This window comes from Caretta caretta, chromosome 5 (genome assembly GCF_965140235.1).
Source record: "Caretta caretta isolate rCarCar2 chromosome 5, rCarCar1.hap1, whole genome shotgun sequence".
Lineage (NCBI taxonomy): Eukaryota > Metazoa > Chordata > Testudines > Cheloniidae > Caretta > Caretta caretta.
In genome coordinates, this window is record NC_134210.1 from 27,289,626 (window position 1) to 27,308,235 (window position 18,610).

General features: G+C 40.7%; 1 protein-coding gene across 3 annotated transcripts in view; it reads left to right on the top strand.

The window, feature by feature from the left end:
- WDR70 (WD repeat domain 70) overlaps positions 1 to 18,166 on the top strand; it is a 271,500-nt gene extending 253,334 nt beyond the window's left edge. For all 3 annotated transcript variants that reach the window (XM_048851706.2, XM_048851709.2, XM_048851708.2), the window contains exon 18: positions 16,977 to 18,166. In XM_048851706.2, the coding sequence (XP_048707663.1) occupies positions 16,977 to 17,064 (88 nt within the window). In that variant the 3' untranslated portion in view covers positions 17,065 to 18,166. The remainder of the gene's footprint in view (positions 1 to 16,976) is intronic.
- Positions 18,167 to 18,610: the final 444 nt, after the last annotated feature.

An 18,610-nucleotide genomic window follows, 5' to 3' on the forward strand; every position in this document is an offset into this window, starting at 1 on the left:
AGAAGCCATGTTTCTTGACTCCCAGTCCAATGCTTTTAGACAATGCTGCCACGATGTAAGTTTTACTTCTGTAATGAGAAGATAATTAAGAAAAGCAGAGTTTGAAAGTTGCCCATAGTATGTTAACAGTGATGGGTATTTGTGATGTGGACACTGATCCTCTGAGCTGAGTTCAACTTCTTCACCATTGAGCTATCACCGGGCAACAGTTCTTGATCTCCATTGACCGAGGCTGGCTTTGAACTGGGAAATATCAACTTTTATAACACCTATGTCAGTGTTACAAAATATATAAAATAAATAACTAATGCAATACTGCCTACATTTACCAGTCCAAAAGAAGTACTCTTTAAAAGGATAATTCTGGAGAGGTTACTATAATGGAGATGCCAAGTATGGTGGTTTTTTTCTTATTTGGAGATTCACATGTGCTGAAGATGAAATTTATTCCGAGTCTAAATTCAGATATTTTTACTTAAAATATATAAATATCCCTTCATAAAGAAGTAAATATGACCACTCATACCATCAGATATGTAGGTACTCCAGTGTATATTTGGCTAAGTAATTTAATTGATGAGACATTAGGTTTCATCCCTAACACCTGTAATGTAATAGACATGAAAGTTTTAAAACATAGTAGTAGTATAGAAGGCTCACTGTGTCAGGTGGGCAGATCTCGTTTCAGTTTATTGTTTAAAAACGTATCTGCAGGGGAAGAAAAGAGCTGGCTGAGAAGTGGGGAGGATGTAAGTCCAGAATGCTATTAGCTTATACACCAGACAGTGATGTGGGGGGCAGAGGGGAGAGCTTGGGCAATAGCCAGCACCATGCTGGCTTGACAGCTTGGGCAATGATAAATTTCATGCCATTATCCCTGCTTAAGAAACTTACTTTTTAAGAGGTATCCTATGGGGAATACATTTTAAAGTAATTTTTTATTTATATAGAGACACACAAATTTGGGCCCTTTCTGCATATCATATTACATTTCTGATGAACCTTTGCTTTTTCATACTTGGATTTCCAAAAACATAGGCATGTAGTTTATGCCTAATCTGCATGTACAAATTTGCCAGACAGATGTATCACTAGTCATTTGTGCACACAAATAGCCAATATAATAGTTGTGATAATTATATATATTGGACTTTGCTATGTAAATAAATGTGCCTTATTTATGCAACATTTTACAAACGTTTCCCAAAATATGTTTAATAAAAATATGCTAAATATAGTGTGTTTGTCATAAATTATCTAACTTTTCAGCATACTTTATACTATATGCAGCAGTTCCTTAGGGGCAGAATTGTGTCTTCCCATGTGTCTGTACATAGCTTAACACTGCAAGTCTCTGGTTCTAAATGAGGTGTCTGAGCAGTACCACAGTATAAATAATACAAGATAATGTGATATTTTAATTATATTAGGAATCCATTTAAAATATACTGTCCTAAAGCATAGAAAATATATACATTTAGTGAGTGTTCAGTTTTAAAAGGGCTTTAATTAAATGATTGTATGTGCAAAACATGTATTTTTAAAATTGCACTTGTTCTTCCTATTTAACTTCTGGTGACCAGAACAATGCTTTTAAATTCACTATTTCTTTGTTCGTATTCTTTCTCTTAGATAATGTTTTATTTCTGTATGTATGGGCAATGTATAGTATCATAAGAACATAAGAGTGCCCATACTGGGTCAGACCAAAGGTCCATCTAGCCCAGTATCTTGTCTTCTGACAGTGACCAATGCCAGCTAGGGAATTAACAGAACAGGTAATCATCAAGTGATCCATCCCCTGTTGCCCATTCCCAGCTTCTGGCAAACAGAGACTAGGGACAACATCCCTGCCCATCCTGGCTAATAGCCATTGATGGACCTATCCTCCATGAACTTTCTAGTTCTTTTTTGAACCCTGTTATGGTATTGGCCTTCACAACATCCTCTGGCAAAGAGTTCCACAGACTGACTATACATTGTGTGAGGAAATACTTCCTTTTGTTTGTTTTAAACCTGCTGCCTATTAATTTCATTTGTTCACCCCTAGTTCTTAGAAGGAGTAAATAATACTTTCTTATTTACTTTCTCCACACCAGTCATGATTTATAGACCTCTATCATATTCCCCCTTAGTCGTCTCTTTTCCAAGCTGAAAAGTCCCAGTCTTATTAATCTCTCCTCAAATAGCATCCGTTCCATACCCCTAATAATTTTTGTTGCCCTTTTCTGAACCTTTTCCAATTCCAATATATCTTTTTATGAGATGGGGCGACCACATCTGCATGCAGTATTCAAGATGCAGGAGTACCATGGATTTATATAGAGGCAATATAATATTTTCTGTCTTATTATCTATCCCTTTCTTAATGATTCCCAACATTCTGTTTGCTTTTGTGACTGCTGCTGCACATTGAGTGGATGTTTTCAGAGAACTATCCACAATGACTCTTGGTAACAGCTAATTTAGACCCCCTCAATATGCATTACTTTGCATTTATCAACCTTGAATTTCATCTGCCATTTTGTTGCCCAGTCACCCAGTTTTGAGTGATCCTTTTGTAGCTCTTCTCAGTCTGCCTGGGGCTTAACTATCCTGAGTAATTTTGTATCATCTGAAAAATTTGCCACCTCACTACTTACTCCTTTTTCCAGATCAGTTATGAATATGTTGAATAGGACTGGGCCCAGTACAGCCCTCTGGGGAACACCGCAATTTACCTCTCTCCATTCTGAAAACTGATAATTTATTCATACCCTTTGTTTCCTATCTTTTAACCAGTTACCAGTCCATGAGAGAACCTTCTCTCTTATCCCATGACAGCTTACTTTGCTTAAGAGCCTTTGGTGAGGGACCTTGTCAAAGGCTTTCTGAAAATCTAGGTACACTATATCCACTGGATCCCCCTTGCCCACATGCTTGTTGACCCCCCTCGAAGAATTCTAGTAGATTGGTGAGGCATGATTTCCCTTTACAAAAACCACATTGACTGTCTCCACAAATTATGTTCATCTATATGTCTGACAATTTTGTTCTTTACTATAGTTTCAACCAGTTTTCCCAGTACTGAAGTCAGGCTTACTGGCCTGTAATTGCCGGGATCACCTCTGGAGCCCTTTTAAAAACCTGGCGTCACATTAGCTATCCTCCAGTCATTCGGTCATTTAACAATTTAATCCATTTAACAATCTGTTATTTGACCAGGCTTTTTTTATATATATTTCCCCATGGGTGATTATTCACTTAATGAGAAAAATAGAAAATTCTTTGCATTAGCTAAAAAAATCCCTCGCTACATATTTAATCTTTTTTCCCCATTCCTGGTTTTTAAAATAATTTTAACAGAGGCGACTACTAGGTCCAAGTCTTTTTGCTGATCCCTTCCTTTAATTTTCATAATTCTGTAATTGTGATGACTGGGTTAGAGTTCATCTGGTCCTGATTCATAGTGGTAGGGTTAACAAGTATGTCATATTATCAAGTCATGGCTATAATAGACACTGTACTTTGAGGTTTTCCTTTATAATAAACAGCGGGCACAGAACCAAGAAAGTTGTGGTTTACCCTCACATTCTTAGTCACAAATAATACATGTGATGTCTCCTCACAGTCATACCATTTGCCTGAAGCCAGCTTTGTTCTTTAGTGAATGAATCCTATCCGATGAGTAACAATAATTTAAAAGAATTTGACCTATGAACTTCAAATTGCAGTGAAAACATTTGGAATGAGACACTCTGGTTTTAAGTACTAAAGGAAAATGATTGTGCTTTAACCTCTGTCTTCTACAGTCAGAAGCGGGGGAAGTCTTTTTTATAAGTCTTATCGGGGCTGATCCTCTTGCATTTTAAACTTTTCTGCAAGAACAGAGGAAGGAGGAAAAGAAACCTGCATGTTAATTAGCTACTCTTTATGTAAAAGCCTCTGGATAGAAACACAATAATTCTGGCTTGATCTGCTGTATTTGGCAGACTTTTTTCATTTTTATTTGAAAGTACAATAAGAAAAAGCCATACTTAAATAAATCAGGTGTGGGAGAATATTTTAAATGAGACGTTTTTCCTCGTTCAGTAGTTTTGAAATGCTTTATGAAACATACTCATTACACAGCTTATAGTCAACATTTATTTTTTGAAAGTCTCAAAACTAGTAGTGAAGATTAAATAAAATTAAATAAAATATTACATTGCTGTAATAAAAGATTGACCTGTTTTTTAAAAAATGAGAATAAATGATCTATTTATTTAACTACATTGCTTAGCTACGGTAACGAATTATTTAAAGGAAGTTAAAACATTTTTAAAAGTTCTTTACTTACATTCTGACAGAACCATTATTCTGAAAAAACTGACAAAAATTGATTTATTAGGCCTGGTTGTTTAATGTTTTTTAATCTTAGTTAAAATCAGTTAGGCAATGAAAATAAGACTTACTAGACAATATCGCTTTCCTTTATAGAACTTTAGGAATTGCCATATTGAAACAAGACCAGAACAGTCCATCTGGTATGCTTTCCAGTCTCCAGCAGTAGCCAGTTTCAAACTAAGGTGTCCACAAAGATCAGCTATGCAATAACAGGCCAATAGAGGAAATTTGTTCCTATCTCCAGGCAGTTGGTGGTAGGCTTGTGTCCTGAAACATGGGTAGTTACATCTTATATCCTAGATAGTGTAACTGTAGATGTTATTTGTATAAGTGTCTTATCTTTCTTAATCTTTAAGTGGGTGCTCTAAAAGGACCACAGAGGGGAAATACAGGTACAGTAACCCTGAAACTGTCACAGAGGTCACAGTCTTTAAGTGGGTGCTCTAAAAGGACCATGGAGGGGGAATACAGGTGCAGTAACCCTGAAACTGTGACAGAAGTCACAATGGATGAAGATGGAGTAAAGACCTTGAGATTTGGCAGGGAATAAATTGTTATAGACCTTGGTGGTACCAGTTTCAGTAGGGTGAAGAGGGTTTGAAGACAGATTGAAGGGTTCAAAAAAAGTGTTTGAGGAAAGGAACTTGAAGCAACAATTGTAAAGATTTTCAACTCTTTGTGAACTGTTTGCTTTAACACAGCTTTACAGAGATGCTTTAATTATTTCAGGTGTCCTCCTATCTTTCAAACTTACCACCAGCAGGAACCACTAAATGTTGTAGCTGAGGGTCCAATCATCCACATTTGAAGTGAATGGGTATTTTACACTGACCTGAGTGGCACAGGATAGGGGCCTAAGCAGGAAGTATTTTGCTGTTAATCTAAGACTTTTATGGTCAACATTTTATATTTAGCAGTGTTAAAAGAAACAGTCATTAAAATAACACGGGCTTTAGAATTGGGGACACAATTAGAACTTTATGATCAGATGGTAGTGATACCATATGCTAACTAAAAGCAGATACCTACTGTCATAAATATAAAGGGAAGGGTAAACCACTTTAAAATCCCTCCTGGCCAGAGGAAAAATCCTCTCACCTGTAAAGGGTTAAGAAGCTAAAGGTAACCTCGCTGGCACCTGACCAAAATGACCAACGAGGAGACAAGATAGTTTCAAAAGCTGGGAGGAGGGAGAGAAACAAAGGGTCTGTGTCTGTTGGTATGCTTTTTTTTTTTGCCGGGGATAGAACAGGAATGGAGTCTTAGAACTTTTAGTAAGTAATCTAGCTAGGTATGTGTTAGATTATGACAGGTTTCAGAGTAACAGCCGTGTTAGTCTGTATTTGCAAAAAGAAAAGGAGTACTTGTGGCACCTTAGAGACTAACCAATTTATTTGAGCATGAGCTTTCGTGAGCTACAGCTCACTTCATCGGATGCATACCGTGGAAACTGCAGCAGACTTTATATACACACAGAGAGTATGAAACAATACCTCCTCCCACCCCACTGTCCTGCTGGTAATAGCTTATCTAAAGTGAGCATCAGGTTGGGCCATTTCCAGCACAAATCCAGGTTTTCTCACCCTCCACCCCCCACACAAATTCACTCTCCTGCTGGTGATAGCCCATCCAAAGTGACAACTCTTTACACAATGTGCATGATAATCAAGTTGGGCCATTTCCTGCACAAATCCAGGTTCTCTCACCCCCTCACCCCCCTCCCGAAAACCACACACACAAACTCACTATCCTGCTGGTAATAACTTATCCAAAGTGACCACTCTCCCTACAATGTGCATGATAATCAAGGTGGGCCATTTCCAGCACAAATCCAGGTTTTCTCACACCTCCCCCAACCCCCATACACACACAAACTCACTCTCCTGCTGGTAATAGCTCATCCAAACTGACCACTCTCCAAGTTTAAATCCAAGTTAAACCAGAACATCGGGGGGGGGGGGGTAGGAAAAAACAAGGGGAAATAGGCTACCTTGCATAATGACTTAGCCACTCCCAGTCTCTATTTAAGCCTAAATTAATAGTATCCAATTTGCAAATGAATTCCAATTCAGCAGTTTCTCGCTGGAGTCTGGATTTGAAGTTTTTTTGTTTTAAGATAGCGACCTTCATGTCTGTGATTGCGTGACCAGAGAGATTGAAGTGTTCTCCGACTGGTTTATGAATGTTATAATTATGATTATGATTTCTTTAAATGGCTGAGAAAAGAACTGTGCTGAATAGGATGACTATTTCTGTCTGTGTGTCTTTTTTGTAACTTAAGGTTTTGCCTAGAGGGTTTCTCTATGTTTTGAATCTAAGTACCCTGTAAGGTATCTACCATCCTGATTTTACAGGGGTGATTCCTTTACTTCTGTTTACTTCTACTTCTATTACAAGTCTTCTTGTAAGAAAACTGAATGCTTTTTCATTGTTCTCAGATCCAAGGGTTTGGGTCTGTGGTCACCTATGCAAATTGGTGAGGATTTTTACCAAACCTTTCCCAGGAAGTGGGGTGCAAGGGTTGGGAGGATTTTGGGGGGAAAGACGTGTCCAAACTACGTTTCCCAGTAAACCCAGTTAGAGTTTGGTGGTGGCAGTGGATATTCCAAGGACAAAGGATAAAATTAATTTGTACCTTGGGGAAGTTTTAACCTAAGCTGGTAAAAGTAAGCTTAGGAGGTTTTCATGCAGGTCCCCACATCTGTACCCTAGAGTTCAGAGTGGGGGAGGAACCTTGACAACAGTTATGAAAAGTTAGTTACTGTTTTTTCTTCTTCGAGTGCTTGCTCATGTCGATTCTATGCGCGGTGACTCACAAGCAGTATCCCAGGAGGTGGGCTTGGAGTTCGCAGATGTGCTGATTGCAACACTGCTCTCCCGAAATTGGCATCCTCATGGGCCTGTTGGGTGATGGCATAGTGGGCCATGAAGGTGTGAATCGATGACCAAGTCGTGGCTCTGCCGATGTCCTGATTGGTATCTGCACGAGGAATGCTGCTGCTGAAGCCTCGGCTCTTGCAGAATGAGCTGTCATGATGGCCAGAGGCAGAACCTTTGCCTGCTCGTAGCAAGCCCAGATGCAGGTGATTATCCAGGACGAGACTCTCTGGGATGATACCAGCAGACCTTTCATCTTATCCACCACTGCTACAAAAAGCCGTGTTGACCTGCGAAAGGTCTTAGTTCTTTCATTGTAGAAGGCCAGGACCTATCCAAGGTATGCAGCCGTCATTCCTCCTCAGTTCTGTGAGGCTTTGGAAAGAAGATGGGCAGAAAAATATCCTGATTGTTATGGAACTGTGACATCACCTTTTGTAGGAATGCCAGGTGTGGGTGAAACTAGACCTTGTCCTTGAAGAATGCTGTATAAAAGGGTTCAGAAATTAAGGCTCTGATTTTGGAAACCCACCTGGCTGAAGAAATTGCCATAGGAAGGCAGCCTCCCATGAGAGGAGCAGTTTATTAACAGGACCAGCACTTGACAGGTGGTCTATACTACGCCAATGCTGTGCTGAACCTGAATCTACGAACAGCCTTTGAACTGCCATACACTTTGTAAAAAGCCTTGGGGCTGCCGACAGACTGAAGGGGAGCACAGTGAACTGGTAGTGGTGTCGGTCCACCACAAACTGGAGGAACCACCTGTGTACATGGAAGATAGAATTGTGGAAATATGCATTCTTTAAGTCAACGGCGGCGTACCAGTCTCCCAGATCCAGGGAGAAAATGATAGAGGCTGGGAGATCATGTGGAACCTCAACTTCTTGAGATATTTGTTGAGGCGGTGCAGATCCAGGATGGGCCTCAGGCCCCCTTTGGCCTTCAGGATTAGGAAATATCTGGAATAAAATCCTTTCCCTCTCAAATCTCAAGGAACTTCCTCTACAGCCCCTACAAGTAGGAGGGCTTCTACCTGCCATACGAGAAGTTGCTCATGAGAGGGGTCTGTGAAGAGGGACGGGGTTGGTGGAGGAGGAAGGGGTGGATGAAAACTGCAGGGTATATCCAACTGACCCAGTACTGAGCACCCAAAGGTCTGATGTTACTTGGGACCGTGCAGCGGGGAAGGGAAACAAGTGGTCCAAAAACAAAAGAGGGGATGAATCCTGTCTCAAGTTTGGTATGCCGTACCCTCAAAAGGCCTGCCTAAATCCACTGGGGTATCTGCTTGAACCCGACTGGGAGGCCAGGTCAGAAGGCATGGACTGGTGATGTTTTTACCCCTTCCCTTCTCTCTTATAGGAGTCCTGTCTTGGAGCCCCTAAAACCTTGGAGGGATGTTGAGGTCTAAAATGCTTCCTGGAGGCCGGGGTGCGTACAGGCCCAGAGTGTGCAATGTGGCCCTCGAATCCTTGAAGCTATACGGCTTGGCGTCCATCTGTTCAGAGAGCAGACCATTGCCCTCGAAGGGGAGGTCCTGGACCAACTGCTGCACCTCCTGGGAGAGGCCCGACTATTGGAGCACAAACAGAGCCTCATGGTGACCGCACACACCATCGTTCTGGCTGCCGAGTCTTACACATCCAGAGCTGCCTGGAGTCAGGCTCTGGCCACAGTCTTGCCCTCCTCCAGGATGGCCAAGAACTCCTGCCTCGACTCCTGCAGTAGGGAGTCTCTGAACTTGGCCATCAACTCCCACAAATTAAAGTCATACCTCCCTAGCAAAGCCTGGTGGTTCAAGATACGGAGTTGGAGGCTGCCCGTGGAATAACCATTCCTTCCAAATAAATGCCGTCTCTTGGCCTCCTTATTTTTTGGGGTTCCACCATATAGTACATTTTCTCCACCCTTTTAGAGAAATAGGGCAGAGAGGAAGAGGTCTTCCAAATGGCCTTAACTGGTCCCAACACTGCCTCATTGACTGGAAGGGCCACTCTGGAGGTAGCCGCTGCCGCCAAGATATTAATTAGGCTGTGGGTGGACTCCTTCAGCTCCTCTGCTTCCAACACCAAATTCATGATACCCCCTTCAGAGGAAGTATCAACCCCTCCCGTAGCACTAGCTTCCTCCTCATCGTCCCTGGACGAGGCGGTAGCAGATCCTTTGAACCTGCTCCCACCAGATGATTTCAGGGCTCATCAAGAACTCCTGAAGTGGGTAACATGAATTTGGTGCTGAAAGAATTCTTCTATCCCTGGTAGCCTTGGCAGGTATGGCCCCTTGGGGAGTGAGCTGAACTGGCAGGGACATCAAGTCCTTCGCAGCCTGGAAGGAATTGAGGAGGCCCGCAGTTGTGAGACAGCACAACAGGTCCTGGGAGTCAGAGGTGGGTCCTGAATTGGGCTCAGGACCTTCAACAGAGTGGCCAGAGCCAACTGCAGCTCTGGGGAGGACGAGTGGCCTGGCGTGGGTCTCATCATGTCAGCTTGCTCCCCTTTGTCCCTCTTTGGTGCTGGAGAGCGCCCTCTCTCCGCATGCTGTTTCTTGTCTCTCTTCCTTAGCACCAGAGATGAACAGTGCGGGGAGGACCATAGTGCCAGCAGCACACTTCACACCAAGGCCAAAGTACTCAGCACTGATTTGGAGCAGGATGGCTCTGAGGATGGTCTGAAGGCTGTCTCCATCAACAGAGTCTTCAAACAAATGTCTATCTTCTTCAGTCCTTGGCCTGAAGCCCCTGCAGATTTTACGCTTCTTCACTTGAGCTTCCCCAAGGCACTTTAGACAGGCTGAATACGGGTTGCTCACAGGCATAGATTTGCCACAGGTGGAGCACGGCTTGAATCCTGGAGACTGGGGAATAGCCAGTTTGTGGGATGACGTCCCTCTAAGATCAGGATAACTACCTACACTCTAAACACTAACTTCGTAACAAAACTGACTAATTACAACTATATACAATGGAATAAAACTCAAACCACTAGGTTAGGAAAGCCTTGCAAAGGCAAAAAGAAAAGGAGTACTTGTGGCACCTTAGAGACTAACCAATTTATTTGAGCATAAGTTTTCGTGAGCTACAGCTCACTTCATCGGATGCATGTAGTGGAAAATACAGTGGGGAGATTTTATATACACAGAGAACATGAAACAATGAGTGTTACCATACACACTGTAACGAGAGTGATCAGGTAAGGTGAGCTATTACCAGCAGGAGAACAGGGCGTGGGGGGGGTGGGGGGGACCTTTTGTAGTGATAATCAAGGTGGGCCCTTTCCAGCAGTTGACAAGAACGTGTGAGGAACAGTAGGGGGGGAAATAAACATGGGGAAATAGTTTTACTTTGTGTAATGACACATCCACTCCCAGTCTTTATTCAAGCCTAAGTTAATTGTATCCAGTTTGCAAATTAATTCCAATTCAGCAGACTCTCGTTGGAGTCTGGTTTTGAAGTTTTTTTGTTGAAGAATTGCCACTTTTAGGTCTGTAATCAAGTGACCAAAGAGATTGAAGTGTTCTCCGACTGGTTTTTGAATGTTATAATTCTTGATGTCTGATTTGTGTCCATTTATTCTTTTACGTAGAGACTGTCCAGTTTGGCTAATGTACTTGGCAGGGGGGCATTGCTGGCACATGATGGCATATATCACATTGGTAGATGTGCAGGTGAATGAGCCTCTGATAGTGTGGCTGATGTGATTAGCGCCCCCCCCCCCCCCGTTCCTCACACGTTCTTGTCAACTGCTGGAAGTGGCCCACCTTGATAATCACTACAAAAGTTCCCCCCCCCCCCCCGCCCCAGCTCTCCTGCTGGTAACAGCTCACTTTACCTGATCACTCTTGTTACAGTGTGTATGGTAACACCCATTGTTTCATGTTCTCTGTGTATATAAAATCTCCCCACTGTATTTTCCACTAAATGCATCCGATGAAATGAGCTGTAGCTCACGAAAGCTTATGCTCAAATAAATCGGTTAGTCTCTAAGGTGCCACAAGTCCTCCTTTTCTTTTTGTGGATACAGACTAACACGGCTGCCACTCTGAAACTTGCAAAGGCAAGAAGCTGTTCCAACTGCCATCATGGGTGGTAAGAAGGAACAGAGAGGGTGTGGGGCTGGCGGCACCCCTTATACCAGCACATACGCAAGGGGCTCCAGGGGGCACTAGTGCCAGCCCTATGGATACCACTAAGGGAAAAAAATCTCTGGCAACTGTGCACGTGGTGTGCGCGCGCCCAGCATGGAACTGACATGAGCAAGCACTCGAAGAAGAATAGATATATCTCTGCAAAATGTTTTGGCTTTGACAAAACAGCATATTTTGATGGGAAACTGGTCGAAAATGATCTGACCAGGTCTGCTCTCTAGGTTAAAAGCATCTGCCCACAATTTTATTACACTTTAGGTTATAATGCACCAGTGCTTTCTTAGAGAAAAGGACTGCATGTGCTCCAATCAATATTACAATTCCTTCCTCTAAGCCACCTCCTTTTGTGAATGGTAGGGAACAATGAGGACACAGACAGGAATTATCTGATTTGGCCAAGCAGATGCAACATTATTTAACTTTAAGATATCTCTTAAAAACACCTACCCTGGCAATAAGAAAAAGAGGGAGTTACAGTTCTCCTTTTTCTCTTTCATCCTAAACCCCTCTGGCCAAAAATGCACTTGACAGTCTTCACACCTACTTGTCAGTGGCCATCATGACACATTCTCAAATCTGTCTACCTTTGGTCTGCTGTGGAGATAGAGGTTGGCGCCTACATACTGGAGGAAAGGAAACTGATGTTTTTTGGAAAAGTAGGTGTCAAGGTTCCTCCCCCACTCTGAACTCTAGGGTACAGATGTGGGGACCTGCATGAAAACCTCCTAAGCTTACTTTTACCAGCTTAGGTTAAAACTTCCCCAAGGTACAAATTAATGTATCCTTTGTCCTTGGAATATCCACTGCCACCACCAAACTCTAACTGAGTTTACTGGGAAACATAGTTTGGACACGTCTTTCCCCCCAAAATCCTCCCAACCCTTGCACCCCACTTCCTGGGAAAGGTTTGGTAAAAATCCTCACCAATTTGCATAGGTGACCACAGACCCAAACCCTTGGATCTGAGAACAATGAAAAAGCATTCAGTTTTCTTACAAGAAGACTTTTAATAGAAGTAGAAGTAAATAGAAATAAAGGAATCACCTCTGTAAAATCAGGATGGTAGATACCTTACAGGGTCATTAGATTCAAAACATAGAGAAACCCTCTAGGCAAAACCTTAAGTTACAAAAAAGACACACAGACAGAAATAGCCATTCTATTCAGCACAATTCTTTTCTCAGCCATTTAAAGAAATCATAATCTAACACATACCTAGCTAGATTACTTACTAAAGTTCTAAGACTCCATTCCTGGTCTATCCCCGGCAAAAGCAGCATACAGACAGACACAGACCCTTTGTTTCTCTCCCTCCTCCCAGCTTTTGCAAGTATCTTGTCTCCTCATTGGTCAGGTGCCAGCGAGGTTACCTTTAGCTTCTTAACCCTTTACAGGTGAGAGGATTTTTCCTCTGGCCAGGAGGGATTTTAAAGGGGTTTACCCTTCCCTTTATATTTATGACAACTGTTGTTCAAGATAAGTTGCTCACATCCATTCCATGACTTACCCTCCTATCCCTCTGTCAGAATTTCTGGCAAGAAGGAACAGAGGGGATGCAGGGCTGGCGGTGTCCCTGATACCGGCGCATAAGCCGGCCCTATGGACACCATTAAGGGAAAAAAATATCTGGCAACTGTGCATGTAGTGTACACATACCTAGTATGGAATGGACATGAGCAACACACCTTGAAGAACAGTTACAAAAGGTTAGTAATGGTTTTTTTTCAACAGGAAGGTTTCTGAGGGTGATCTCTCCTGTGAAGCTGTGAAATGAAATTCATACATCTGATGATACATCTGATGAAGTGAGCTGTAGCTCACGAAAGCTCATGCTCAAATAAATTGATTAGTCTCTAAGGTGCCACAAGTACTCCTTTTCTTTTTGCGAATACAGACTAACACGGCTGTTCCTCTGAAACCTGAAATGAAATTGTCATCCTCCAGCCATCTCTGCTGGAGAGAGATATGTGGAGCTTTTACACAAGCATTGTGGTAACACACACAACTCTATTTTCCCTGTTGTGTTTTAAATTCTTTTTTTGTATAATCTTTAAGCGGCCTAGGTGTGCATTTCAGGACCATTGTGGCACTTCTTTGGTAACTGGTGACGCTTGATTTTATGACAGTCACTCAATAAATGAAAATTGATGGGAGGACTGAAGGAAGAAAGAGTGTCATAGATTTTCATACACCATGGAGCCCTTGGAAATGAAAACATGTTAAAGTAATAAGCCTGTTCTAATAATTTTTTTCTACAAATGTTAGTCATGCAGCAAACTCCTACTACCACTGGCAACTTCTAGCTAGTGGTATGATTTTTTGTTTAAGTTAAATAATTTCTGCTAGTAATGGCTTAACAAAAACTGAATTTTTCCTTTGCTCATGTATTTACAACGGTCAGATGAATGAATCATCCTAGGTGTCCCAAATCACAGTTATATATTCTGTGGAGGTGGGAAAGTTTATACGCCAGCTGAACCAAGTCCAGTAGGTCATTTCATGCTAATGGTAAAAATGCGATAGCAAGCAGACTTGATTTCCTCTTTGCATTTTCCCTAGATGTTGTTATTGCTAGGTTATGCTGCAGTTTTTGCTTTAGTAGTCTCGGAACATCTTACAAGTTTCAGCAACTATATCAATATTTCATATATCATGGTAAAATGATATTTTAAATCACAGTATCCTGCTCCCCCAAATACACAGGGTTTTTACCATATTGTGAATTAAATTATTCTTCCTGGGGATTTAAATTAGCTGTTACCATGCAAGAAAGAGATCTTGGCCACATCGTGGATCGTCCTCTGAAAACATCTGCTTATTGTGCAGTAACAGTCAAAAGGCTAACAGAATGTTAGGAACCATTAGGAAAGGGATGGGTGATAAAAGAAAATATCATAGTGTTCCTATATAAATCCATGTAACATCCACACCTTTAATACTGCATGCTGTTCTGGTAGCCTCATCTCAAAAAAAGATATATTGGAATTGGAAAAGCTACAGAGAAGTGCAACGAAAATGATTAGGGGTATGGAATGGCTTCCATATGAGGAGAAATTAAAAAGACTGAAACCATTCAGTTTAGAAAAGAGACAACTAAGGGTGTCTGATAGAGGTCTATATGATACAGGTGTATAAAATTATGAATGGTGTGGAGAAAGTGAATAGGGAAGTGGCATTTACCCCTTCACATAACACAAAAATTAGGGGCACCTGATGAAATTAACAGGCAGCAGAGTTGAAACAATCATAAGGAAATACTTCCACAGGTTGACTCTGTGTTGTGTGAAAAACTCATTGCCAGAGGTTGTTGTGAGGCCAAAAGTATAGCTGAGTTCAAAAAAGAATTAGATAAGTTCGTGGAGAATAGGTCCATCAATGACTATTAGCCAGGATGGTCAGCGACGCGACCCCATGCTTGGGCTGTCCTAAACTTCCAACTGCCAGAAGCATCTGGCACTGGCCACTGTCAGAGACAGGATACTGGGCTAGATGGACCATGGGTCTGATCCAGTACGGCCGTTCTTGTTATGTTCTTGATGACTCCAACTCAAATTATTATCTTCACAGATTTTTATATCAGAAATATAAGTTATCACAGGTCAGTTGTGTTGCACTAACAGACAACCTGATGTTGACCTGACTTGTTACTACATGACACTCGGAGACGTTTCTGTACAAAAGCCTAGATAGGCAGATAGACTCTTAAAGTTGGTTAATAAACTTCCATCAACAAGATTTGGAGAGAGAAGGAGAAACAAAGAAGATTCCATAAATTCCATTTCTTCAACAGCCAATAAAATCGTATGTTTTAGCCAGTGAAGCCTTCGTCCCTGGTGACCATATTGGCTGAAGTATTGCTGCTGCTGCTTACTTCTTAAAAAAAATTTCCTACTGAAGAAGTGGAGTTTATGGAACTGTCTTTGAATTATTTAAAATGTCTGACTATTTTCATTTTTTCAAAGTGTTTAACTTGATATATTATGAAGTGTATTATCTTCATGCCTTGTGCTGTCTCATTGGAACGGATCCCAAGCTCTGCTTAAATGCAGTGAGATGGAGGGAAAGTGAGTTTGGCCTTGTCTCTGTGGAGACTTTTTTCGCAACAAGCCAGGGTGTGAATGTACAGTGCTCTACTCTGCCTTGTAGTACATTGCTGAGTGGACCCTGCTACCGCTCACTAAAAGTTCCATAATGCTTTTTGAGGTATTCCTATTTGAACTTTTAGTGTGTGGGATGCTACTGCACATGCACTAAATCTCAAGATTACTCAGGGACCTTACACCAGTGGAGGATGGTTCACTCTGACATGGCCGTTCCAGCAAAAACACCCCCAACACGCCTCACTCCTAGTTGGTGGTGGAGGGGTTGGCTGGTGTCGGAGGCAGGCACACCAGGGGGAGAGCCCTGGCAAAAGGCATTCTTCACTGATGATCTCTCGCTTCTTTAAATCCATGTTGTGCCACATACTTAGCAGACTGGAGAATCCAGCCTATTAATATTAATGGCTGTGTTATACACATTAGCTATTGTTCCCATTGAAGTCAGTGGTAACTTTAATTATGCCCCTTAATTTAAGTAAGTTAAGCACAATTTTGTTAAGGTTTATGCACTTTGCCAAATCTGCTGAATAATAGTTGTAATAATAACAATATATAGCACTTATATAGCATTTTACATCCTCAAAAGTGCTGTAAAAACATTAGTTAATATGCCAATAAGCCAAAAATTCTGTTGACTGCGTTTTGTACTTTACACTTGATTGTTGCTTGGAAGTATGAATCTCTGTTGTAGCCAATTTTAGAAATTCAGTGGTTTCACTAGTACTGCTTGAAGGTTTTGTGGTTATTCTTAAACATTAGATTGGGAACAGTAGACTAAACTGAGATTAAAGTGCCAAACAGCGGAATGAACAGACACAGAGTTTGGTGAAAAACTATTTGATACTGTTCTAGTTTAAAAAGTAGTCAGTGAATATTTTGTAGAGTTTTTAAGTATGTTGTTTAAATTACAAGCAAATAACGTCCGGATAGATAGGCTCAAGATTACTTTCAGGATACAGCATGTTCTTGTATGAGTATCATTACTTTTATTATGCTACAGTAGTGCTGGATGGTCTCTGTGGAGAGGAGCTGTTTTTTCATGTGTAGGCTTGAAAACAAGAATAGCACAGTTTCTATTTGATGACAGCTGTCAAACTTCAGTGGTTGAAAGATTTATTTTAAAAAATACCATGAAATGTGAAAATGTACAGCTCAGTTTTTGTAGCCTTATATTAAATTCCCTTTATTCCCGTCTGATATCTTAATTTTATTAATTGAAAACACACATAACAGTGCCTGCTGAAGAGCAAACAGTACTTGCAAGAGATGCATATTTATTCATTAGTCTGCTTGTTCGTTCATTTTTTGCCTTAGAACAGCAAATTTCTCTGATTTGCTAGAAATTTAGTGAATATTTTTATTTCATGATTAAATGAAATAATTAAGCCGATAACATTTTTTTCTCTTTTGGGAATCACAGAAGAAAGTGTTCACTTCTGCATAGAAGAGCTGTAGTTAATCATTATTCTGCTTCTTAATATTTTCTAGGACTCAACCAAAAGCAGTTTTTGCAGAAGTGGAATCAGAGGAAGATGAAACAGACAACAAACCAGAGTGGAAAAAGCGTAAAATATGAAGTACTTGATTCATGGTTGGGTGACTGTGGATTCAAAACAAAGTGGAGAGTTATTTCATTATGCAATAAAAGGTTAAATTCTTTACAAACAGAAATTCTTTGAATGCATTGCACGATTTCCAACTGAAGATGATTGTTGTTCTGCCTTTTGTAATAAGGAGTTAATTATATTATGCAAAAATCTTATGTCATTTTCTTAACTTTAGATTTTTTTTAAAAAGTATTCGTGTTTGTAATTTTTAACCAGAATACATCATCAATGATTAATGAGAAAGCAGCATTTTACTGTAATATTCCATATGAAGATTTTAAGTAAGAACATAAAAACTGGAGTTTTTCAAGCTTCTTTTATTTATTCCAATAACATCTATCAAGCTGTGCAAAAAAGTCATGATTTCACATTTTTTAGGAATATCAATTTAGAATAATTCTTAGGCATCAGGTTTGTTTAGCTGGTGTGCTAGTTTTGTAAAACATCAAATATTTTCTAGTATTTGTGACTTATCTGAAATATGTTTCTTTTGAATTATACAGTCTCTCACATTACTGGTGAAGATTTTATAAGCCGTACGGAGTAAGAATGTACAATTCTGTATATTTGTCTGAATTAAAACATTGTACACTTGTTACTTTTTTTTTCTAATTGTGTATGGATTATTCAAAGTTAAATAGATTTTGTTCAGGCCTCTTAAATCTGTTGTTGTATATTGGTAAGCAATAACACTTGATAATGTGTGTTTGTTAGTCAATATACACATAGACTTGGGCTTGCTGAGGTGTATAGCTGAACTGTGCATATATTGGCTGACAAAGTCACTTTCTAAAGAGAGTGGGTTGGGGCGGGGAGAAAACCTGGATTTGTGCTGGAAATGGCCCATCTTTATTATCATACACGTTGTAAGGAGAGTGATCACTTTAGATAAGCTATTACCAGCAGGAGAGTGGGGTGGGAGGAGAGAAAACCTTTTGTAGTGGTAAACACCCATTTTTTCATGGTCTGTGTGTATAAAAACATCTTCCGTATTTTCCACAGTATGCATCCGATGAAGTGAGCTGTAGCTCACGAAAGCTTATGCTCAAATAAATTGGTTAGTCTCTAAGATGCCACAAGTCCTCCTTTTCTTTTTTCTAAAGTGTGATACTGACCTTTATAAAATGGTGGTATTTACCAGCAAGTTGCTATGGTAAATGTCACTAAGTGAAGGAGAGAGATTTAAAAACACAAAAACAAACCACCCTCCTTAAGGCAAATAAAGAGGAAGCTAGATCACTTGTGGGCTTGTATATTTTGGTTCTGATAATATTTTGGTTCTGATAATACTTGCTTGCATTTCTGCTTTTAGTGCAGGACACTGTTCTGACCTTCATTCTGTTGGGTGGCATTCTGTTGGTCTTCTGTGTTACTCAGATACCTTGTTTTCTTCAGACTCTCGTATATCAGGCCAACTCACGGCTGAGGCTCTTTCTAAGTCCTTCTGGTCCTGTCATTGGCCTGTCTGTCCAGATGTGCCAGCTCTCCGCTGCTGTTCAACTCAGTTGTGTTTGG